Source organism: Carcharhinus amblyrhynchos, chromosome 17 (genome assembly GCF_965287045.1).
Source record: "Carcharhinus amblyrhynchos chromosome 17, sCarAmb.v2.hapA, whole genome shotgun sequence".
Lineage (NCBI taxonomy): Eukaryota > Metazoa > Chordata > Chondrichthyes > Carcharhiniformes > Carcharhinidae > Carcharhinus > Carcharhinus amblyrhynchos.
In genome coordinates, this window is record NC_137340.1 from 52,807,209 (window position 1) to 52,833,374 (window position 26,166).

Sequence of the window (26,166 nt, forward strand, 5' to 3'; positions counted from 1 at the left end):
TGATCAACCAATCTGTTGACAGCACTCCAGTTAAGCTTTACCTTCTCTAAGCATGATCTCCCAAACTCTTGAATTGGCTATCCTTGCTCCAGTATTCACTTGCTGAATAGCCCATTTTAGCACATCTGTGAGATGCTTGTTGCCGTTTTGGCTTCTTATGAGCATTTACCAACTTGTGGATCTTCATTCCTGCACCAAATTGTGAAGCTGCTTTAACAGCCATTGGTGCTGTGATTTCTACTGCTGTCTTTAAAGTCAAAGCATGCTCAGTAAGCAATCCTTATTTTGGAGACCACAAACTAAATGATCTCAAACAGAGTCTCCTAAGGATTCAGGAAACTCAATGCTGCGCGAGTGTTTTTAAGATTGCCACAAACTGTGCAATGCTTTCACCTTCCACTTGATTCATTTGGTGGAACCTGAACTATTACACAGTGATCAATGGCTTTGGAGAATAATGCTCTTCAAGGATCTTTGTTGGATGAACCACGTTCTGGAGCAAATTGTAGGTTTTACTCCCTATTGTGCTGAGAAAAGCTGGTAAAGCAACTCATTTGCAATTTAATTTGCTTGTATAAAGTACTGAAACTGCTCTGCACAGGAACTCCGTGATTAATTTTCTTCATTGAAAGGCCCCATGGATCCTAATTGACCCAGAATTTTACAGCCACTAGCAACTCAAGAATGCTCAGTGGATTTTTTTTTACTATCTTTACAGTACTCCCCAAGACCGTAAGGAACTACAAAAGGTCGTGAATGTAGCCCAGTCCATCACGCAAACCAGCCTCCCATCCTTTGATTCTGTCTACACTTCCCCGCTAATTCAGCAACGCAATCAACATAATTAGGGACCCCACGCACACCGGACATTCTCTTTTCCATTTTCGTCCGTCAGGAAAAAGACACAAAAGTTTGAGGTCATGTACCAACCGACTCAAGAACAGCTTCTTCCCTGCTGCCATCAGACTTTTGAATGAACCTACCTCGCACTAAATTGATCTTTCTCTACACCCTAGCTATGACTGTAACAATACATTCTGCACTCTCCTTTTCTTCTCTATGAACGGTATGCTTTGTCTATATAGCACGCAAGAAACAATACTTTCCACTGTATACTAATACATGTGACAATAATAAATCAAATCAAAATCAAATTCCCTTTTTATCCTAGAGATTGTTGACTTGATTTTTTTTCAAATGACCCCGTCCATACAGTAAAACATCCCTTCTTTTTAAACATGCCAATACTGCCTGGAATTTCACCCTTCTCAAATTGGAAAAAAATCCTCTTTTGAAACCACACAGAGAGTATTTATCTTACCAGTCTTTCTGTGTTAGCATTTTAATCTTTATTAATTCTCCACAGCCTAACGTTCTAAGTGTGAGGACCCACAGTGATTATTTTTCTTCCTAGGACTTTTCTCAATGTTCTCTCCTGATGAAATTAAATCCTGACTTGTCGCCAGTTTTCTTTCAATAATCTCCTGTCTGTGTTAGTGATTGTGTGTTTTAACAAACGTGATTTGCACACAGATTTAAAGTAACAGCAACAGATTTTTTGGAAGAGATGTTCTCTGCTCAGAGTACAAACTGAAAATAAAACAGCAGCTCTGTAAATACCCTAACGACATCACCATCAAATTACATGACCAGTTCTTAAAGCAACCTGAAAACCTTTTATGTATAGAGTCATGGAGGTTTACGGCATGGAAACAGGTCCTTCAGCCCAACTTGTCCATGCCGCCCAGTTTTTACCATTAAGCGAGTCCCAATTACCTGCATTTGGCCCATATCTCTCCATACCAATCTTACTCTTGTACCGTCTAAATGTTTTTTAAAAGACAAAATTGTACCACCTCTACTACTACTTCTGGCAGCTCACTCCAGACACTCACCACCCTCTGGACCCTTTTGTATCTCTCCCCCTCACCTTAACCCTATTGCGCTCTAGGTTTAGACTCCCCTTCCTTTGAGAAAAGATGTGGACTATCTACCCTATCTATACCCCTCATTATTTTACAGACCTCTATAAGATCACCCCTCAGCCTTCTGCGCTCCAGTTAAAAAAGTCCCAGCCTATTCAGTCTCTCCTTATAACTCAATCCATCAAGTGCCGGTAGCATCCTGGTAATTTTATTCTGCACTCTTTTCTAGTTTAATAATATCCTTTCTATAACAGAAACAATATACAAACTTTCATAATCAGTTTGTTAATAAAACAAATTTCTGAAAGTGAAACAATTATATGTTCAGTAAATTAAATTTCTAATGTCCAAATTAAAGTCTGAAGCAACATAAAAAATTTCAATAACCCGATTAATGTTTCACATCAATTGTTTTATTCACAACTGAATAAATGAGTCGGAAATTAGAAATAAAACAGAGAAAGGTATTTCTGCCATAAGATAAGTTAGCCTCTCAGAGAGAGAGTAATTTTTGTCTGAGAGAAACTTCTATCAACAGCAGTAATGAAACAAGCCCCAAAGACAAATTTAGACTAATCACTGTAAGGATAGTCAGAGCACGGGGTGGGACGGTGGCACAGTGACTAGCACTGCCACCTCACAATGCCAGGGACCCGGGTTCAATTCTGGCCTCGGGTGTAGAGTTTGCACATTCTCCCTGTGTCTGCATGGGTTTTCTCCGGGTGCTCCGGTTTCCTCCCACATTGCAAAGATGTGCAGGTTAGGTTGATTGGCTGTGCTAAATTGCCCCATAGTGTCAGAGGACTAACTAGGGTAAATGTGTGAGGTTATGGGGATAGGGCCTGGGAGGGATTGTGGTCGGTACAGACTTGATGGGTCGAATGGCCTCCTTCTGTACTGTGGGAATTCTATGATTCTATGAGTAGTGCAGCCCATGTTAGCAGCTAAACTGAACTGTAGTAACTGACAAGGGTGGGAAATTGAAAAGAAGGAATGAGGTTTAGAGTTCTGAAACTCTTAGGGTAGAAGATGGTGCATTGCCTCAGAAATTCAATTACCCAGAGGCTTGTTACAGCTTCCTAAACCTCCAATATCACAAATAGAAATCACACACTCATTAGAAACAGCTCTGATAGGAATACAACAAGGTCAGTTATTAAAATGTACTGCACGGACCATGGAGTGGGGAGGGACAGCAGTGACTCTGGCCCCAATCACTGCCACTCCCACTCCCAAGGGATGGACCAACTCTCCCTCCTGATCCAATTAGTGCCTCCCAGCCCTCTGGCAGTGCGGCACTCCCTCAGTACTGACCCTCTGACAGTGCGGCACTCTCTCAGCACTGACCCTCTGACAGTGCAGCACTCCCTCAGTACTGACCCTCTGACAGTGCGGCACTCCCTCAGTACCGACCCTCTGACAGTGCGGCACTCCCTCAGCACTGACCCTCTGACAGTGTGGCACTCCCTCAATACTGGCCCTCTGACAGTGCGGCACTCCCTCAGTACTGATCCTCTGACAGTGCAGCACTCCCTCAATACTGACCCTCTGACAGTGCGGCACTCCCTCAATACTGACCCTCTGACAGTGCGTCACTCCCTCAGTACTGACCCTCTGACAGTGCGGCACTCCCTCAGCACTGACCTTCTGACAGTGCGTCACTCCCTCAGCACTGACCCTCTGACAGTGCGTCACTCCCTCAGTACTGACCCTCTGACAGTGCGGCACTCCCTCAGCACTGACCCTCTGACAGTGCGGCACTCCCTCAGCGCTGACCCTCTGACAGTGCGGCACTCCCTCAGCGCTGACCCTCTGACAGTGTGGCAGTCCCTCAGTACTGATCCTCTGACAGTGCGGCAGTCCCTCAGTACTGATCCTCTGACAGTGCGGCACTCCCTCAGCGCTGACCCTCTGACAGTGTGGCAGTCCCTCAGTACTGATCCTCTGACAGTGCGGCAGTCCCTCAGTACTGATCCTCTGACAGTGCGGCACTCCCTCAGTACTGACCCTCTGATAGTGCAGCACTCCCTCAGTACTGATCCTCTGACAGTGCGGCAGTCCCTCAGTACTGATCCTCTGACAGTGCAGCACTCCCTCAGCACTGACCCTCTGACAGTGTGGCAGTCCCTCAGTACTGATCCTCTGACAGTGCGGCAGTCCCTCAGTACTGACCCTCTGATAGTGCAGCACTCCCTCAGTACTGATCCTCTGACAGTGCGGCACTCCCTCAGTACTGACCCACTGATAGTGCAGCACTCCCTCAGTACTGATCCTCTGACAGTGCGGCACTCCCTCAGCACTGACCCTCTGACAGTGCGGCACTCCCTCAGTACTGACCCTCTGATAGTGCGGCACTCCCTCAGTACTGACCCTCTGATAGTGCAGCACTCCCTCAGTACTGATCCTCTGACAGTGCGGCACTACCTCAGCACTGACCCTCTGACAGTGCGGCAGTCCCTCAGTACTGACCCTCTGACAGTGCGGCACTCCCTTGCACTGACCCTCTGACAGTGCGGCACTCCCTCAGCACTGACCCTCTGACAGTGCGGCACTCCCTCAGCACTGACCCTCTGACAGTGCGGCACTCCCTCAGTACTGATCCTCTGACAGTGTGGCACTCCCTCAGCACTGACCCTCTGACAGTGCGTCACTCCCTCAGCACTGACCCTCTGACAGTGCGGCACTCCCTTGCACTGACCCTCTGACAGTGCGGCACTCCCTCAGCACTGACCCTCTGACAGTGCGGCACTCCCTCAGCACTGACCCTCTGACAGTGCGGCACTCCCTCAGTACTGATCCTCTGACAGTGTGGCACTCCCTCAGCACTGACCCTCTGACAGTGCGGCAGTCCCTCAGTACTGAGCCTCTGACAGTGCAGCACTCCCTCAGTACTGACCCTCTGACAGTGCGGCACTCCCTCAGTACTGACCCTCTGATAGTGCGGCACTCCCTCAGCACTGACCCTCTGACAGTGTGGCACTCCCTCAGTACTGATCCTCTGACAGTGCGGCGCTCCCTCAGTACTGACCCTCTGACAGTGCGTCACTCCCTCAGCACTGATCCCCTGACAGTGTGGCACTCCCTCAGCACTGACCCTCTGACAGTGCGGCACTCCCTCAGCACTGACCCTCTGACAGTGCATCACTCCCTCAGCACTGACCCTCTGACAGTGCATCCTTCCCTGAGTGGCCTGTTTCTGTTTCTACTTTCGATGTTTCTTTGTAATAGAGCTTAATGCAAAGATAATTGTGGTAAATGATATTTAGAGGTTTGGGCTTTAATTGCACATTTGGACTGTCCGTTTGTTAACAGACAGAAATTTTGGTCACCTGATAATGATGTCATGTTGGTCAATGAAGGTCCCAAGCTTGCTGCCTCGCAGAACGCCTGCGTTTCCCACCACAATACACTTGCTGCACCTGGGCAATGCCACCTCCTTTGGAAGCCCTGCTTGTGGCAACATCTCCATGATTCCCTGAAGTTGCTCCTCACAACCTTGGAACCCCAGTGGCGGTTTGTAAAGCGCGGTGCCCGGATGTGGGACCTTCCCTTTCTGCACAAACACAGGGATTCTGTGGAGCTGTTTCCCAGGATACAGCACGGAGAACTTGGACTGGCTGGAGTTTGCTTTGCAAGGCTGGGAAATGATCGTCTTACTTTGATTGTGGAGTCGCTAAAGAAAGATAGAAGACATTTTGGTGAAGTCACAACATTGCTTTTCCAATGTTCCCAAAATCAAAAATTGGATTTGGGGTAAGCCATTCGGCCCCTTGAACCTATCCTGTTATTTATAAAATCATGGCTGAACCCCTACCTCAAATTCACTTTTCTATCCTTTCCCATATTTCACAGAGAGATGGGTTTAGATCAATGTTTCTTCTAAGCTGTGCAAGTGTACGCCTGCTCAATCCAGAATGTTCCGCCGAGTGCAACAAAGAAATCACATAGCAATAAATGAATGAAAGCGAGCCAGTGTGGGCAGGAAGCCAGGAGGGAGGAGGGCAGGAGGGCAGGAGGATGATATCAGTCTGAAATTCTGAGATTTCCTGGGGATCAACCAGGATAATTAGTGGCTGGAGAAAGATGCCATAATGTGCAGATTAATGAAGTAATTGGAATTCTACCCAGTTCCAGCATGGTCCTCGTGCCACGCCAGCTGTCAGAGGGCACTCGTGTGGGCATCCTGCCATTGGGAAGTGTCTGAGATTATTCTGGGGAGTTTCTGGAAGGATTTGATGGGGAATCTGACTGCATCTTCACAGGGAGGATGGAGGATTTGGTCATCCACCCTCACAAAGATGACAATAGTTGCAGCGTCCTTGTGTCTACAGGATGATAGGGACAGGGGAGAGATGGTGGAGAGAGGAAGCTGTGCACGGTGTCCTCTGTGAAGTTAGAGCCAGACTTTTCCATGCCCCTTGATAGTGATGGGAGGTTACAGGGCAGGCCGGCTGATATACCCAACATCTCAGTGTACATATCCTCCAATGTTCTCTTGTATCTGCCTCATCTTTGCCACCCTCACCAGCACCCTCACTCTCTTTACCCTCCCCTTCAACATATACCATAAACATTGTTCACCCTTGTCATGCCCTCCTCTTCACACAGTCTCGCCTCACTCCCCACCCCGTCCCCACCAACCCTCACCCACCCACATCAATACCTCTCTCTCTCACCCACATCCTTCCTGCTCTCACTCTCTCTCTCTCTCTCTTCCCCTCACCCATATCATTTCCCTCTCTCTCTTCCCCTCACCAGACCATTCTGAGTATGCAGCTCACCGCAATGCAATCCTGTGACATGCTGTAATATCCCCAGATATCCTGCTGCTTGTGGTATGACGGATAGAGCAACACCAGGTAGCATATTGACAGGAGGATCAGCGATGTGAACAGAGACCTCTGCCTGGGGTGGAGAGAACGGTTATAGCATGAGGCAGAGATGATGGAGAGGTTCAGTGAGACTGAATACCTGCAGCGAAAGGCAAAGTTAGAGTCAAATCTACTCAAAATGGATTTCTAGAACTTTTTCATCCTGTAACATGGGATCTGCAACATCATATAACAAACAATTAAAAGGTTTGGAATTATGCCCCGAACACCCCAGTCTAGGTAATGAATATATTTCAGGAAAAACAAGGGGTCTTATTCCCTATCACTGTACACCTCACTGTATACTTTCCCCAGCCTGAGGAACTCTCTGTTTTACCACTCTCAGTTTCCTGTCAGTGAGCCAGTTTCAAATCCTTGTGTCCTTTTGATTTCTGAGGCTGCAGCTTTGCTGATGAAGCGACTGTGGCACTTTTCAAAACTCTTTTGGGTGTCCACGGCAACCACAATATTTTTGTTTTAATATCTTGGAAAGAGTGGTACCCACACAGTGAAGTAGCCAAATTAATTATTAGCAGGAAGGATAAAACTACAAGAAGTATAATGGTTAATGGGAAGCAAAGCCGCAGGTTAACGTGTAGGGAGGTGGCTTCAACTACATGGAAAATTATTTAAAAAGTCAAAGGGAAGGAAAGCTCAGGAGAGGTTATTAAAGTCTCTCAAACAAATACTAGGACAGAGAGTTGGGAAGGGGTTAGGAATCTAACTTCAGGCACAGCAGATAAGGGGGCGACCATGAGAACAGGACTGAGGGTGTTGTGTTTGTTGTGAATGCGTGCAATGTACGGAATAAGGTAAATGAGCTTGTAGCACAGATTGAACTTGGCGGGTACGATGTTGTGGGCATCACAGACACATGGTTGCAAGGGGAGCAGGGCTGGGAGCTAAATCTCCAAGGAGATTTTTTCCTATCGAAAAGGCAGGCAGGTGGGCGGGGAGGCAGGTTTGCCTTGTAAGTAAGAAATAAAATTAAAGAAATGTAGGTTCAGAGGTGGGCAGGCACAGAGGTTAGCACTGGGGTTCAATTCTCGGTTTGGGTCAGTGTCTGTGTGGTTTGCACATTCTCCTCGTATCTGCCCGAGTTTCCTCCGGGTGCTCCAGTTTCCCCCACAGTCCGAAAGACGTCCTGGTTAGATGCATTAACCATACTAAATTCATCCTCAGGATGAAGGAGTCCTGGTGCAGGAATGTGGCAACTAGGGGATTTTTACAGTAACTTCATTGCAGTGTTAATGTAAGTCTACTTGTAACATTAATAGATAAATTTAAACTTAAGATGTAGAACGTATGTGGATAGAGTTGAGGAACTGCAAAGGTAAAAAGACCAGAATGGGAGTTATGTACAGGCTTCCGAGCAGTAGGCAGGATATGGGGCAGAAGATACACCAGGCGATAGAAAAGGTATGTGAGAAAGGCAATGTTAGAGTGATCATGGAGGACCTCAATATACAGGTGTACTGGGAAAATCAGGTTGGTAGTGAATCCCAAGAAAATAAATTTGTGGAATATCCACAAGATGTCTTTTGGAGCAACTTGTGGTGGAGCCCATTAGGGAACAAGAAATTCTGGATTTGGTGATGTGTAATGAGGCAGACTTGATTAGGGAACTTAAGGTAAAGGGACCCTTAGCAAGCAGTGAGCATAATATGATAGAATTCACCCTGCAGTTTGAGAGGAAGAAGCTGGAATCAGATGTAACGGTATTACAGTTGAGTCAAGGCAACTACAGAGGCATGAGGGAGGTGCTGGTGAAACTTGCCAAGCAGGAAAGATGATGGAACAGCAATGACAGGAGTTTCTGGGAGTAATTCGGGAGACACAGTAAAATTTCATCCCAAGGAAAAAGAAGCATACTATGAGGGAGGATGAGGCAACCATGGCTAGCGAGGGAAGTCAGGGACAGGATAAAAGCAAATGAAAGAGCATACAATGTGGTGAAGTTTAATGGGAAGCCAAGGGATTGGGAAGCCTTTAAAGACCAACAGAGGACAACAAAATAGCATTGGGGGGAAGAAGATGAAATTTGAGGGTAAGCTAGCCAGTGATATTAAAGAAGATTGCAAGAGTTTAGATATATAAAGTGTAAGACAGAGGTAAGAGTGGACATTGGATCACTGGAGAATGATGCTGGAGAAGTAGTAATGAGAAACAAAGAAATGGCGGAGGAACTGATTAGGTACTTTACATCAGTCTACACAGTGAAAGACACCAGTAACATATCAATAGTTTGACAGAATCAGGGGGCAGAGGTGATGATGGTGGCCATTACTAAGGAGAAGGTGCTAGGGAAGCTGAAAGGAGTGAAGGTGGATAAATCACCTGAACCAGATGGACTGCACCCCAGAGTTGTGAAGGAGATAGTTGAAGCGTAAGTGGTGATCTTTCAAAAATTACTGGAGTCAAGGAGGTCCCAGAGGACTGGAAAATCATTAATGTATAACCCCTGTTTAAAGAGAAAAGGAGGCAAAAGATGGGAAATTACAGTCCGGTTAGCTTGACCTCGGTTGTGGGTAAGATTTTAGATTCCATTATTAAGGATTAGATTTTGGAATATTTGGAAGCGTGTGGTAAAATAGGGTGAAGTCAGCATGGTTTTGTCAAGGGGAAGTCATGCCTGTCAAATCTGTTAGAATTCTCTGAGGAGATAACAAGCAGGTTAGATAAAGGAGAGCCAGTGGACGTTATTTATTTGGATTTCTGGAAGGCCTTTGACAAGGTGCCGCACAGGAGGCTGCTGAGTAAGATAAGAGCTCATGGTGTTAGAGGCAAGGTACTAGCATGGATAGAAGATTGGCTGACTGGTAGAAGGCAGAGAATGGGGATAAAGGGGTCCTTTTTAGGATGGCAGGTGGTGACTAGCAGAGTTCCGTAGGGGTCAGTGTTAGGACCACAACTTTTCACAAAATACATAAATGACTATTTTGTAAATGGGGAGAGAATTCAGATATCAGAAGCATAAAGGGACTTGAGAGTCTTCGTTCAGGATTCTCTTAAGGTTAACCTGCAGGTTGAGTTGATAGTTAGGAAAGCAAATGCAATGTTAGCATTCATTTCGCGAGGACGAGAATACAAAAGCAAGGATGTACTACTGAGGCTTTAGAAGGCTCTGGTGAGACCACATTTAGAATATTGCGAGCAATTTTGGGCCCCATATTGAAGGAAGGATGTATAGTCCTTGGAGAGGATCCAGAGGAGATTCACAAGAATGATCCCAGGAATGAAAAGCTTGATGTATGAAGAGCATCTGAAAACTCCAGGTCTGTACTCATTGGAGTTTAATATATGAAGATGACCTGGAAAATGGAGTTTAATGTGGGGAAGTGTGAGGTCATGCACTTTGGGAGGAGGAATCAAAAGGCAGATTATTATCTAAATGGAGAGACTGCAGCTGAGTGAAGTACAGATCTAAGTGTTCTAGTGAATCACAAAAAGCTGTCAGACAGTAATTAAGAAGGCAAATTGTATTTTGGCCTTTATTGCAAAGGGGTTGGAGTTGAAAAATAGTGAGTTTTGTTGCAGTCGTACAGGGTGTAGGCGAGGTCTCATCTAGATTACTGTGTGCAGTTTGATCCTCTTGCCTAAAAAAAGGATATAATAACATTGGAGGTAGTACAAAGGAGATTCACCAAGCTAATTCATGGGATGAGATGGTTGTCCTACCAAGAAAGACTGAATAGTCTGGTCTGTATTCCTTGGAGTTTAGAAGAGTGAGGCGTGACCTTATTCAAACATATAAGATCTTGAGGGGGCTTGACAGGGTAGATGATGAGATGTTTTCACTAGTGGGAGAGTTTTGAACAAGGGGACATAGCTACAGGATAAAGGGCCAGTCATTTTACAATGAGGTGTGTAGAAATTTCTTCTCACAGAGGGTGGTGGACCTCTGGAATTCTCTGCCTCAAAAGGTGGTGGAGACTGGAATATTAGAAGCATTTAAAGTGGAGGTGGATAAATATTTGAAAGATCACAGAATAGAAGGCTGGGGGGAAGTGGCACAGAAAATGAGCTGAGGCTGGCATAGATCAGCCATGATGGTATTGAATGGCAGGCAGGCTGGAAGGGCCTGGAGGCCACTCCTGCTTCTATTTTGTATGTTCTTGTTTTGTGTTTTTTGTTGATCTGTGATGCTGCTTTAATCATTTGTTCATCTGTGTCTCAATCCTTTTTGCTCTTCTATTTCAGTTTCCTACACTTTATTCTATTCTTTTCTATCTAATTCAGTTTCTTATTCTCAAGGTGTGCAAGGAGCTTGTATGCACTCTCTGTGTAACGGAGTTGTCTTTACCTTTTCCTGAAGCAGCTGTTTGCCTGAACCAACCTCATCCTGTCGCCAAAGGCTGGAAACTGGAGGAAACATTTAGAAAGAGTGAGGAACTTTAACACATCCATTTCTTTCTCCATTGGTGAAAGGAACCAATTCCTGCTTCATACTCTCTGCCCTTCTAATCTTAAAGGTACCGGATCGTGTGACCCTGGGTCAAGTAGCACCAGCACCCATCAAGACTTTATCCAACTAGCCATTGGTTCACCTGAGCCTTTGGGGCCAGGATGTTCCTCCATGGGGTTGGGGGCATGGCACCAGATAGACAGTCACTACCATTGGTAGAGACAGGGTAGTTAGTGGGGGGGTATTGACTGTTTGACCTCTGGCTGTTTGTCTCTTCCCCTTTCCAGCCAGCAGGATTGTTGGGGAGAGGGACGGGATGGGGACAGGACCGGGAATGGGGTCTGGGGATAGAGGGGGTCGGTGGGGGGGGGGCGGTGGTATTGCAACAGTCAAAGCCTGAATGGCAATTTTACATTTTTTAAAAAAAAATCTGCATTTATACAGCACCTTTCACAACCTTGGAATGGATCACCAAAGCACTTTGCAGACCAGGAAACACAAATCAGGAAACACCGCAGTCAGATTGTACATAGAAGGATCCCATAAACATGGGGCCAGATTCTCCAGCCTTCCCTCACTGGTTTTCTCAGCAGCAGGAGGTGGTGTGCCATTGGTGGGATCCTCTAATTCCAGTGCTGTCAATTGGAATTCCCATTGAAACCATCCCACGCTCCAAAAAACTCATGGCAGGGAGTGCACCATCAGTGGGATCAGAGAATCCCTTTTGAGTGAACAGCTGGAGAATTCTGGCCATGATATCACCAAGATGTAAGTTGTTTATTGTTGCCTCAATTCGTTTCCCCTTGGTTTCAGGAATGTCACTCCTTCCCAAGCCCAGTGGCCAGAGGGGGACATAGAATCATAGAATCCCTACAGAGCAGAAGGAGGTCCATTTGGCTCATCGAGCCTGCACCTACAACAATCCCACCCAGACCCTTTCCCCATCACCTCACATATTTACCCAACTAATCCCCCTAACATCCCCCTAACACTAAGGGACAATCAACTTAACCCACAAATTCTCAGACTGTGGGAGGAAACTGAAGCACCTAGAGACATGGGGAAAATATACAAACTCCACACGGACAATCGCCCAAGCTGGGAATTGAACCCAGGCTTCTGACGCTGCAAGGCAGCAGTGCTAACCATTGTGCCACCATGCTGCCACTGACATGACATGGGTGCCATCAAATGTTAACTCTATTTCTCTTGCATATTAATTGTATTGAGGTGGAGGAGACCATTCAACCCATCAACTCTGCTCCCCTATTTAATAAGGAAATGGTTGAACCTCAGTCTCATCTCTACCTTTCTGCACTAACCCTATATCTCTTGATCCCCTTACTACCTAAAAATGTGTGTTTTATCTCCCAAATGCACTCAACAATGGAGCATCTACAAATCTCTGGAATAGAGATTGCCAAATATTCACAATTCTTTGAATGAAGGAACCTCATCTTAATCCTGAATGGTTGATTACTTGTCCTGAGACTGACTTCTAACATTCGACCCTCCAACCAGGGGAAACATTCTTCCAATATCCACCCTGACCAATAGCCCAACAATTTTTTATATTGCGGGCAGCACGGTGACACAGTGGTTCACAGCACCAGGGACCTGGGTTCAATTCCGGCCTTGGCTGACTGTGCGGAATTTGCACGTTCTCCCCATGTCTGCGTGGGTTTCCTCCAGGTTCTCTGGTTTCCTCCCATTGTCCAAAAGATGTGCAGATTAGGCATACTGGCCATGCCAAGTTGTCCCTTAGTTTTCCAAGATGTGTAGGTTAGGGAGATTAGCAGGATAAATACATGGGGTTTACAGGGAGACAGCCTGGGTGGGGTGCTTGTTCAGAGAATCGGTGCAACCTTGATGGGCTGAATGTCCTCCTTCGGCATGAGCACAGCTGCCTCACCACGCCAGAGATCCAGGTTCGATTCCCAGTTTGGATCACTACCTGTGTGGAGTCTGCACATTCTCCCCGTGTCTGCATAGGTTTCCTCTAGGTGCTCCGGTCTCCTCCCACAATCCAAAAGATGTGCTGGTTAGGGTGCATTGGTCATGCTAAATTCTCCCTCAGTGTACCCAAACAGGTGCCAGAATGTGACAACTTAGGGATTTTCACAGTAACTTCACTGCAGTGTTAATGTAAGTCTACTTGTGATACTAAATAAATAAGTAAATGTAAGGATTTGATTCTATTCTTCTACGTGTTTCAAATTCTACAGATTGTAGATTTAGTTTAGTTTTATCCTCAGAGGACAACCATCTCATCTCAGGAACCAGTCTAATTGCTATTTATTGTACTCCCTCTAAGGCAAATTAGATCCATTCTTTGGTAAGGAGACCAAAATTGTATGCAGTGCACCAGGTTTAGCCCAATGCCCCAAATAATTAGAGCAAAACTTCCTTTTTCTTATTGTCCATTCCTGTTGTAATAAAAGCTGACATAATATTTGTTTTCCTAATTGCTTGCCAGACCTGAACTTCACCGATAAAACTTGTGAAATTGCATTTAATTAATTTATACTGTTGGCTGGCATTTGGAAAGCTGCCAAAATTTTGGAACCACCTGATTCATTCACTGAGGAGTAGCTATGTAAACCAAGCTTGTATTCCCTGGAATACAGAAGGTTAAAGGGTAATTTAATTGAAGTTTTGAAAGGAGTTGATCAGGTCAATAGAAACTTTTTCCATTGGTCGGGGGTCTAGGACAAGGAGATAAACTCTACACCTGATTCCAGAGCCACAGCAATGTGGGTGACACTTAACTGAAATAACCGAGCAAGACTCTCAGTTTAAGGGTCATTCAGGATGGGCAATAAATACTGGCATTGTCAGCAACACCCACAGCACAAAAATGAAAATTAAGAAAAGAAGAATCTTAGAAGTAGAACCAAGTAATTCAGGAGAGAAGTTCAGTAATCTTTCTTCATGCAAAGGGCGGCAGGAATGTGAAACCGTCTCCCACAAAATGGAGATGTTGCTGGAGAGCAATTGATTTTAAATCCAAGATTGATAGGTTTTATTAGACAAGGAATTCAGAGATATGGAACCAGAGTAGGTGTAGAACAAGTGATCATGTAAAAATGTAGTGACATGGCTACGAAAGCAGATGGGAGCAGGGGAGTTATCCCCAGTATTGCAGGAGTTATCCCTGGGAGTGCAGGAATTAACGCTGGGGTGCGGGAATTATACCCAGGCGGTGCGGGAGTTATACCCAGGGGTGCGGGAATTATCCCAGGGGTGTAGGAATTATCCCAGGGGTGCGGGAATTATCCCAGCAGTGTGGGAATTATCCCAGAGGTGTGGGAATTATCCCGGGGTGCAGGAATTATCCTAGGGGTGCGGGAATTATCCCAGGGGTGCAGGAATTATCGTTGGGGCTGCGAGAGTTATCCCTGGAGGTGTGGGAGTTATCCCCGGGGTGCAGGAGTTATCCAAGGGGTGCGGCAGTTATCCCCGGGGTGCGGGAGTTATCCTTGGGGTGCGGGAGTTATCCTTGGGGTACGGAAGTAATCCCCGGGGTATGGGAGTTATCCCCGGGAGTGCGGGAGTTATCCCTGGAGATGCAGGAGTTATCCCCGGGGTGCAGGAGTTATCCCCAGGAGTGCAAGAGTTATCCCCAGGGTATGGGAGTAATCCCCGGGAGTACGGGAGTTATCCCTGGGGATGCGGGAGTTATCCCTGGGGATGCGGGAGTTATACCCAGGGGTGCGGGAGTTATTAAATTAATCTATGAGACGGATGGTTCCTAAGTGACAGCTGATAATTTTGAGGAGGACATGTACATTCAGAGACTAACACCAACGAATAAGTCCAAAATATTTCCCAGAGAGAGAGAGATACACAAGTTGAGAAGTATTGTTATTCAGTATCTACTGAGAACAGCTCTGGCTTTATCCCTGCCACAGAATTTGGTTGGGCTGGCTGAGGAAATTTGGCCTGGGGGGTGATACACAACCCGGAGGGAATCTGGCAGCATTCAGCATGGTAAGATATAGTGAATAAGGAACGTACCTCTCAGTGTGCTAACAGTCAACCCACAATATGCTAAGTGGAGCCAAGAAATCTTCCATTTCAATCACCACATTGACTAATCTCATTTCCCCCTGGACCCCCATCACCCCGCAACTAAATGCAGTTGGGTGTCACGGTGGCACAGTGGTTAGCACTGCTGCCTCACAGCACCAGGGCCCCAAGTTCAATTCCTGGCTTGAGTCACTGTCTCCGTGGAGTTTCCACATTGTCTGCGTGGGTTTTCCCTCGGGTGCTCTGGTTTCCTCCCAGTCTGAAATATGTGCGGGTTATGTGCAATGACCCGGAGTGTGGTGGCTAGGGGAATTTCACAGTAACTTAATTGCAATGTTAATGTAAGCCTTACTTGTGACGAATAAAATAAGCTTTAACTTTAAAGTTTTAAAATATCCATTATAAAAGACTTACGTTCATGTCACACTGCATCACACACTGCAACCACTTGTTTATGTAGCTAGGCATATAAAATGCCATGCAGACAAAGGCTGGAACAGCTCATTGCTGAATACTTCAGGTTGGAGAGACTGCATTTTCTATGGAATTAGACCGGCAATATTAGCAGATGCATCAATGTAATTCTTGTTTTTGAAACTGTTATTTAATGCAGAATCCAAGCTTTTCTGGTTTGCCTTTTCTGTCACAGAAGATCTCCTTTCCATGCTGACAGTGTTCCTGCTGTCCTGAATGTATTTGCTTCAGTTGCTCATCAATAATTTAATAGTTGCATGTTAGCCAGTTTTGAAGTGGTGCGGGTGAGTTGCATTCTTGCTGGTAGTGGGTCCATGACCATGACTCTGACTGTTATTATCCTACTCGCCCCTGGATGGACCTGAGGCAGTCTGTTATCTGTGTCAAACTGTGCCACTCCCTTCCCTTCAATAATTCATCTGCTGTTTTGTCCTTACTTTGCTATCAGCTGTCAAATATTAATCCAGAAGTTAAAGCAAAATACGGCAAATGCTGGAAATCTGAAATAAAAATAGAAAATACTGGAGAAACTCAGCAGGCCTGGAAAGGAACAGAGTTAACTGCCGGAATTTTACCACCTCGCCCACCCGAGACTTGTAACCCGAGGCAAACGGAGAATGCTGTTCTGTGAGCCTTGCCGATTCTGGGACAGGTATGCCGGTAAAATTCCGGCAAACGTTTCGGATCTCACCCTGTCCACACACTCAGGACATGTCGAAGGGTCATTTAGGCCCAAATCATTAACTCTGTTTCTCTCCATAGAAGCTGCCACACCTGCTGGGTTTATCCAGCAGTTTCTGTTTTTACTATTAACCCAAAAGTTACCAGCTTGTTTTTGTTCATCTTAATTTCTCAGCAACTAGTTTCAAAGTGATTCCTTTCCCCCTCACGATTTAATCCTACAATAGGAGCTGGAGAAGGCTATCTGGCCCTTGGAACCATCATTCAACAAGGTCATCATGACTGACCTTCTGATCCAGCTTCCGACACTATCCCAATATTCCTTAATTACCGAAAATTTTTTTTTTTGGAGAGTTCTGAACTCTCCATTCACCTGACGAAGAGGGAAACCTCGAAAGCTTGTGAGTTTACTATCAAATAAATCCGTTGGACTTAAACCTGGTGTTGCCAGGCTTCTTAATGTGTTTACTCCAGTCCAACGCCGGCATCTCCACATCAGAGCCAGAGATGCAAGTCAGGATGGATAAATTTTCCACGGCTTGTGACAACTTTGGGCTCTCCATCAACATTAAAAAGACTGAAGTTATGCACCAGCCTGCTCCTCATGCATCGTACACAGAACCCATAATCACAATCAAAGGGCAGAAACTACAGGTAGTGCACCAGTTCACTTATCTTGGCAGCACCCTCACCCAAGCAGTGACTATTGATACAGAAGTTAACTGCAGAATAGCAAAGGTAAGTTCTGCTTTTGGTAGACTGCGCTCCACTGTATGGGAATGTCATGGAATCAGCCCAGCCCATCAACAAAACTGAAGGTCTACAGCGCTGTGGTAATCACTACCTTCCTGTATGCCTATGAAATGTGGACTGTGTATCAAAGGCATGCAAGACAGCTCAATCATTTCTATATGACTTGTCTTTGCAGAATATTACATATCAGATGGCAGGACAAAGTACCAGACACGGAAGTTCTCTCTAGAGCAAGTTTACCATCATCCACACACTGCTGATGAGAGCGCAGACCCGGTGGGCAGGTCACGTAATCCATATGTCAGAAGAGCGCATACTCAATCTGTTCCTTTTTGGGGAACTCTCTGCTGGAAGACGCTCGCATGGAAGGCAGAAGAAACGTTTCAAAGACACACTCAAAGCCTCCCTGAAGTTGCTTGACATTGACACGACCACCTGGGAAACGCTGGCACAAAACCACCCTACCTGGAACTGCCTCATCCACAAGGGCTGTCAAACTTACGAAGCAAGGTGTATTGCTGAAGCGCAACTTAAGCGTGAGCTGCGCAAGTCCAGAGCCACCAGCGCAACAACTACAGTGTCTACACAAGTCTGTCCAATACGTGCCAGGACATTCCATACCCGAATTGGCCTGATCAGTCATCTTCGGACACACCGCAACCAGCCTCAAAATGACTAATGGTGTTGAGGTCCTCATCAATGACGATGGATGAACAACAACAAACATTGAGGGAGAATTTAGCACGGCCAATGCATGGAGCACCTGGAGGAAACCCATGCAGACACGGGGAGAACATGCAAGTTCAACACAGACAGTGACCCAAGCCAGGAATTGAACCCGGGTTCCTTGGGCTGTGAGGCAGCAGTGCCACCATGCTGCCCTATTTTTCTTCAATATATCCCATCATGGAGTATCCTGAATATATCCCGTAATGGAGTATCCATACCTGTCTGGCGTGGAGAATCCCAAGTCACAACCCTTACAGTGAAGAAAAGTCTCATCTCTGTACATTAGACCATTAGAAATAGGAACAGGAGTAGGCCATTCGGATCCCTCGAGCCTGCTCGCCATTCAATAGGATGATGGCTGATCCGACATTCCTCACATCCACTTTCCTGCCCTTTCCCCGCAACCCTCGATTCCCTTACCAATCAAAAATCTGCCTCAGCCTTAAATATACACAAGGACTCTGCTCCCACAGCTCTTTGTGGTAAGGAATTCCAAAGACTCACAACCCTCTGAGAGAAGAAACTTTTCCTCATTTCAGTCTTAAATTGGTGTCCCTTTATTCTGAGAATCTGCCCTCTGGTCCTAGACTCTCCCATGAAGGGAAACATCCTCTCATTATTTACGCTGCCAAGCCCCTTAAGAATCCGATGTGTTTCAATGCGATCTTCTCCCATTCTTCTCCAATGAGTAGAGTCCAACCCATTTAACTTTTCCTACTGAGCAAATCCCTTCAGTGCTAAATGCCGACCCCTAATCCTGAGACTGTGACCCCCAATTTTACATTCTCCAGCCTGGAGTCACATATAGGCCAGATGGCTAAGGACAACAGATTTCCTTTCCTGGAGGCCATTAGTCACTTTGTGGTTATCATGGGTGACACTATGGTTAGCACAGCACCCAGTTCCATTCCAGCCTTGGCTGACTGTCACGTCAGAATTCTACAGCCTTGCCCACCATGGGAATCAGAGCAGGTGAGGGGCTGACAGCCGGAAGGTCCATTGAGCTTGGACAGGATTTTCCGGTCTAGGGTCAAGGAGGGCCATAAAGTCCTGCCCTCCATGTTTGCGTGGGTTTCCTCCATGTGCTCCGGTTTTCTCCCACATTGCAAAGATGCTAAGCCTCTTAAGAATTGTAAATGTTTCAATTCAATCACCTCCCATTCTTCTAAATTCCAAGAAATGTGTCTCTCTGCTGCTTCTTGTCATAGGATAATTCCAGGATTTTTTTCTCCTGAACCTTAGCTGTACTCCCTGTAGGGCAAGTGTTTTATTCCTTAGAATCATAGAATCCCTACAGTGCAGAAGGAGGCCATTTGGCCCATCGAGTCTGCACTGACAACAATCCCACCCTATTCCCGTAACCCCACGTATTTACCCTGACAGTGTCCCTGACGCTAAAGGGCAATTTAGCATGGCCAGTCAACCCAACCCACACTTCTATGGTCTGTGGGAGGAAACTGGAGCACCAGGAGGAAACCCACGCAGACATGGGGAGAATGTACAAATTCCACACAGACAGTGACTTGAGTTCGGAATTGAATGTGGGTTCCTGGAGCTGTGAGGAGCATTGCTAACCACTGTGCCACCATGCCGCCCACAGTGGTACAGTGGTCTCCTTAGGCAAGGAGACAAAGGCTGCACACACTACTTCAGCTGTGGTGTTACCCGTGCTCTGGCTTTTACACTTATATCCAAACCCTTTGCAACAAAAGCTAACCACTTGCCTAACAGCTTGCTGTTCTTACCTGTTGATGTTCTGGTCCGTTTACAAGGATACCTAGGCCCCTTTGAATTCAAGCATTTCCCAGTATCTTAGGGAAGGCAGTAGGATAGTGGTATTGTCACTGGATGAGTAATCTAGAGGCCCGGAGTAATGCTCTGGGGACCCGGGTTTGAATCTCACCACGACAGATGGCGGAACTTGAATTCAATAACAATCTGGAATTGGAAGTCTGATAATTATCCCTACAGTGCAGAAGGAGGCCATTTGGCCCATCAAGTCAGCACTGGCTCTTTGACAGAGCATCCTACCTAGGCCCTATTCCCATAATCCCTATGTATTTATCCCATTAATCCTCCAAACCCACACATCCTAGTACACCTAGTACAATTTAGCATGGCCAATTCACCTAACCTGCATATCTTTGCATTGTGAGAGGAAACTGGAGCACCCGGAGGAAACTCATGTAGACACAGAGGGCAGGATTTTATCGCCCCCTTGATCCAAGACTGGAAAATGCCACCCTAGGTCAATGGACCTTCTCACTGTCTCCCCTCGCCTGCTCTGATTCCCAAGGGCGAGTTGATAGAATTCTGGCGTGACGGTCAGCCAAAGCTGGAATTGAACCTGGGTGCTGTGCTAACTACAGTGCCACCCAAAATGACTAATGGCCTCCAGGGAAGGAAATCTGCAATCCTCACTTGGTCTGGCCTACCTGTGACTCCAGAGCAATGTGGTTGACTCCTTAAAAAAAAATGCCCTCAGAGAATGCTGACCCAGCTAGTGATGCCTCATGATTTTTTTTTAAAAGAGTCCTTTTGGTCTTGAACTACTCTACACATCTATTAAAACATAATTGCAGCCCAGTATAGTTTCTCCACGACACCACACTCCATCCATGCACTAAGGACTCTGTGAGCAGATCCTTTCTAATGGCCTCTACATTTGCCTTACTTTGGACTGAACCTGCCAGTGTTCCAAATTGAACTTAATCCATCTTTATCAATATATTACTTTTCAAACTAACAGCCCATTCCCTAACCTCCCCTTCCACTCCAAACTACTTGAATATTTTGTCATCACCCAGATTTGTGCCCATCTCTCTGAATTCCACATTTATAACGATCTGCAGGTTGGCACTTACCTCGTTTCATTGTTATCTATTTAATTATAGCCAGGGCATCACTTGTAATGGCTTCTCTTCCTGTTCCTACACCTTACCGAGCATGTCTGCCATGATCTATCCTCAAGTCCCTCCTATTCCTCACCTAATACTGTCCCTCAACAACGTAACATTCAAATATATGCTGATAACACCAGTTCTAACTTGCTACTACCTGTCAACTCCTCCCACTAACTTTCAGACTGCTTATCTGAGATCCAGTACTGGTGGAGTAGAAGTTTCCTCCGATACTGGAAAGACCAGAAACATTGTCCCTTGTCCCTACTCCGTTCCCAGCTACTGACTCCACCCTTTTCCTGTTTTGAAGCTAAACCCAGATATTTCCAACTTCATATTGTATTTGACCCCAGGGTGAGATTCTGACCCAAAATCCATACATCACTAAAATTATCTCTTCCCAGAAATATCATCCAGCTGCACCCCAGGTTCAGCTCATCTGCTGCTGAAACCCTCTCCTTTCTTATCTCTTGACATGACTTTTCCAACAGACTCCCAACAGTCGTCCCATGTTCTCCCTTCAATAAATGTGACATTGAGAACTTTCATGCCCATTTTAACCCACACCAAGTCCTGTTCATTGGTGTTCACTGATCTACCTTGACTCCTAGTTAAACAACACCTCAATTTTATGATTCTCATCCTTGTTTTCAAATCCCTCGCCAGACCCCATCCATTTCGATTTCTCTAATCAGCCTCACAACTCTAGCCCCCCATGCTCCTCCACATCTGGTTGTTTGTACATTCCTGATTTTAACCATATCACTGTTGGTAGCGCACCTTCAATTGCCTAGGCCCTAAGCTCCATAATTCCCTCAAATTTCTTTGATCCTTGATCCTTTGATCTTTGTTGAATCCCAGCTGAGTTATATTTGGACTGTCAATTCCCAGAGTGGAACCCCGGCTCAATAGACCATAACTTTTCGGTTTTGTTTAGAGATGTGGACGAACGATCACAGGATTGTCAATTACCTTCTAAAAGATTAAACATTTATTAAACGTGAAGAGTTTGGCTGTATTACACAACTCCCTCACTCCTACTACACCCTACAGGTATACACAGATTTATAAGGATTGCACTGAGTTACAAAATATCTTAAATTCTAATGTTTGTGGAAATACATAGTCCATGTAAACCAAAAGGCAAAATGTAGTCAGACAACTTACTCTCTGAAACCAAGTGACAGATGCCAATACAACATCTGCAGATTTCATAAGAACATAAGAACATAAGAAATAGGAGCAGGAGTAGGCCATCTAGCCCTTCGAGCCTGCCCCGCCATTCAATAAGATCATGGCTGATCTGTTGTGGCTCAGTTCCACTTTCCGGCCCTCTCCCCATAACCCTTAATCCCCTCTCTTATCAAAAACCCATCAACCCGCTTCTTAAAAATATTTAGCGAGGCAGCCTCCACCACTTCAACGGGCAGAGAATTCCAGAGATTCACCACCCTTTGAGTGAAGAAGTTCCTCCTCAACTCCGTTCTAAACCGCCTCCCCTTTATCTTGAGGCTGTGCCCCCTAGTCCTACTGTCTTTTTTGAGCGGGAAGAGTCTTTCCACCTCTATCCTATCCATCCCATTCATCATCTTATACGTCTCAATGAGATCTCCCCTCATTCTTCTAAACTCTAGCGAGTACAAGCCTAGTTTATTCAGCCTCTCCTCATAGCTCAACCCCCTCAACTCCGGTATCAGCCTAGTAAACCTCCTCTGCACTCCCTCCAGGGCCAAAATATCCTTGCACAGGTGCGGCGCCCAAAACTGCACACAGTACTCCAGCTGCGGCCTCACCAATGCCCTATACAGCTGCAGCAAGACCTCCCTACTTTTATATTCAATCCCCCTCGCTATGAAGGCCAGCATCCCATTCGCCTTCCTGACCACCTGCTGCACCTGCAAGCTGGGTTTTTGCGACTCATGCACAAGGACCCCGAGGTCCCTCTGCACAATCTCTTCAGATGTTTATCACATTGTGAGCTAACTGGTCTCAATGGAAATCTGACTTCCAAATGAGTGTTTCCAAACTCCATTATTGAAAACCACACCTTAGAATTGTCTCCAAACCAACACTTTCTCCCAGATGCCTTCAGCAAGGATCCACTTCCAGGATTTCAGTCTCTCCTTTCAATATTTATCTTCCCTGGATTGCCACACGTATTTGAGCTTCCCTGCAACACAATCTCTCAGGTACCCAACCACACCAACAGAACATCACTGCTTCACAGGCTGAATTAAGGTGTCAGAAATTACTTCTCAGTAATCAGCTTCAGCAAATCTGCAGCTTTCAGCTCTGACTTTAACTAGGAACACCTCTGCCTCTTTCTTTAACTTCAGTGAATAGTACCTTGTTCAGATTCCAGTTCTTTTTCCCTTTGACTTCAATCTTCTGTTTTCAAATCCTGGTTTCCAGACACATTGTAAAACTTTCATTACAATGTAAGCAGTTTAAAGTAACCAAATCCAGACATGCAGGCACTTTATTTAACATGAAGCTAACTAAAGTTTCAAACTTTTCTTACACAGAAAGGCAAAATTAAACATACTTAAAGCCATATCATATTTCTAATATCCATAAATACAAATGTAGATTATTTTAATCTACCTTTTTCCTGATACCTTCTTTTAATATTCTCAAACCTACCACCTTGATTAACTTTGGTGATGTTTCCTCAAGTGTCTTGGTGTTAAATTTTGTTATTGATCGTTTTTATGAAGCACCACATGATGTTATAAACGCTATATAAAACTAGTTGTTGCTTCTCAGGTTCCCTGTTGCACCACAAGACTCCAGAACTCAGCCTTCTTCAGCCTTTCCCATAACTCAGTTGGCTGAAATCAATGATTTGAATAGCAGCTCCTTTCTGTGTCTGTTCCAGACCTTGAAAGCTGATGGCACAATGGACAGAAACAACTGCAGTAATCAAGTTGAAGTCTGCCCAGAATATGAGGTGAATCACTCCAAAGGGTTTACTCCACTAACTGAATATGTTGAGACCAAAGTTCTCTAGCAACATAATATTTCATATCTCTCTCACCTTTATTCTTGCACTGCTCATATTGTGCAAGATAATGATAACAGGTTAAATAGCCAGGTTTGACATGTAGCAATACATGTCAAAATATTCAGGTTAAGTATGTATGAGTGAGATAGTGTGTTGAAATTAAACTCTGATGTGCTAAAATCTAGCAAGGATAAATTAGACAACTCAATTCTCAACATTGAGTTCAACAACTTCGTCCTTGATCTTTCTCCTCCATCTTAACCCTGCTTTATTATATTCCGTACATTTTCGTCTCAATATAAAAACACTCCTATCTCCTTCCCCCGATATCTATCTCTTGTTCTTAAGATTGCTAAGCTTCTGTTGCAATTCTTCCAGCTATAGTTTAATATCCAACAGGTTTTCCTTCTCTTTTTCTCCGTTTCAATTAAGCGCCAAATGGACTCCAAACGTTAACTGTTTTCGCTCTCTCTACAAGTGCCAAACCTGCTGAGATTTTCCAGCATTCTCTGTTTGTAACTTTCAAGTCACAATAGTTTGTTCCGTGCTGCATTTCTTTTGACCAGAGAACAATGTCCTGTTGTTTTGCGAATGTAATAGCTTTTTTCTTTCAACAACTAAAATCTCTTAAATTCAGCTTTGAAAATTCACCAACTTGAAACACTGGCTCTTCAAAGATACTGCAAGACTTTAGTACTTCAAGCATTTTGTTTTTAGTTCTCCAGTATTTTGCTTTCCAAGTACAATATCTTGCTGGTCATTAGGATATCGCTTCATAACATAAGAACATAAGAAATAGGAGCAGGAGTAGGCCATCTAGCCCTTCGAGCCTGCCCCGCCATTCAATAAGATCATGGCTGATCTGTCGTGGCTCAGTTCCACATTCCCGCCCTCTCCCCATAACCCTTAATCCCCTCGCTTATCAAAAACCCATCAACCCGCGTCTTAAAAATATTTAGCAAGGTAGTCTCCACCACTTCAACGGGCAGAGAATTCCAGAGATTCACCACCCTTTGAGTGAAGAAGTTCCTCCTCAACTCCGTTCTAAACCGCCCCCCCCTTTATCTTGAGGCTGTGCCCCCTAGTCCTACTGTCCTTTGAGCGGGAAGAGTCTCTCCACCTCTATCCTATCCATCCCATTCATCATCTTATATGTCTCAATGAGATCTCCCCTCATTCTTCTAAACTCTAACGAGTACAAGCCTAGTTTATTCAGCCTCTCCTCATAGCTCAACCCCCTGAACTCCGGTATCAGTCTAGTAAACCTCCTCTGCACTCCCTCCAAGGCCAAAATATCCTTGCGTAAGTGCGGCGACCAAAACTGCACACAGTACTCCAGCTGCGGCCTCACCAATGCCCTATACAGCTGCAGCAAGACCTCCCTACTTTTATATTCAATCCCCCTCGCTATGAAGGCCAGCATCCCATTCGCCTTCCTGACCACCTGCTGCACCTGCAGGCTGGGTTTTTGCGACTCATGCACAAGGACCCCGAAGTCCCTCTGCACCGTCGCCTGCTGCAGTTTTTCGCCACGTAAGTAATAGTCCTTCCTACCATTATTCCTACCAAAGTGGACCACCTCGCACTTGCCAACATTAAATTCCATTTGCCAGTTCCTGGCCCATTCGCCCAGCCTGTCTAGATCCTTTTGCAGACTCTCCACACCCTCCGCGCAATTTGCCGTTCCACCAATCTTGGTGTCATCAGCAAATTTCGACACTCAGTTCCCTCCTCCAGATCATCTATATAAATGGTAAATAGCTGAGGCCCCAGCACCGACCCCTGGGGCACTCCACTAGTCACCAACCGCCAATCCGAATAGCACCCATTAACCCCCACTCTCTGCCTCCTATTTGACAACCAATCCTCTATCCACGCTAACACCCTACCCCCAACTCCATGCCCCCTTACCTTCTGCAATAACCTCTTGTGAGGTACCTTGTCAAACGCCTTCTGAAAATCAAGAAAGACCACATCCACCGGCTCTCCTCTATCCACCGCCCTAGACACATCCTCATAGACAGGTAACAGGACCCTACTTACCTGAGTAATAACATTCCATTTCCATTTCTGAAAGGATCGAATATGTAGAAGTCTCCCAACTCTGCATCAATTTCCTCTTCACCCAGTTTTTCCACAATATTTACTCTGTTGGACTTTCGTCTACTTTCTTCGTGAATCGCTATCTCATTAAGCAAATAATGTATTCACAATATAAACAAAAAATGGCCTGCATTCTAATGATTTGAAACTCTGGAATTGACTGGATGAGACTTTGGTCTCATCATTTCAAATTGAAGCAACATGCCAAATGGAATAAATACCACTGTGTACAATTTTGATCTCTTGAGCTGTATAATGTTGTGAGTTCCCTAAATCGTTGACAAGGACTTCC

The 26,166-nt window shown here is 45.4% G+C and overlaps 1 protein-coding gene across 3 annotated transcripts in view; it reads right to left on the reverse strand.

The window, feature by feature from the left end:
* st3gal7 (ST3 beta-galactoside alpha-2,3-sialyltransferase 7) overlaps positions 1 to 11,195 on the reverse strand; it is a 32,245-nt gene extending 21,050 nt beyond the window's left edge. For 2 of the 3 annotated variants that reach the window (XM_080205333.1, XM_080205334.1), the window contains exons 1-3: positions 11,100 to 11,195; positions 6,707 to 6,896; positions 5,255 to 5,598 (exon numbers count right to left, since the gene is read on the reverse strand). In XM_080205333.1, the coding sequence (XP_080061459.1) occupies positions 5,255 to 5,598; positions 6,707 to 6,896; positions 11,100 to 11,137 (572 nt within the window). In that variant the 5' untranslated portion in view covers positions 11,138 to 11,195. The remainder of the gene's footprint in view (positions 1 to 5,254; positions 5,599 to 6,706; positions 6,897 to 11,099) is intronic. The other variant, XM_080205335.1, reaches the window with a different exon arrangement.
* Positions 11,196 to 26,166: the final 14,971 nt, after the last annotated feature.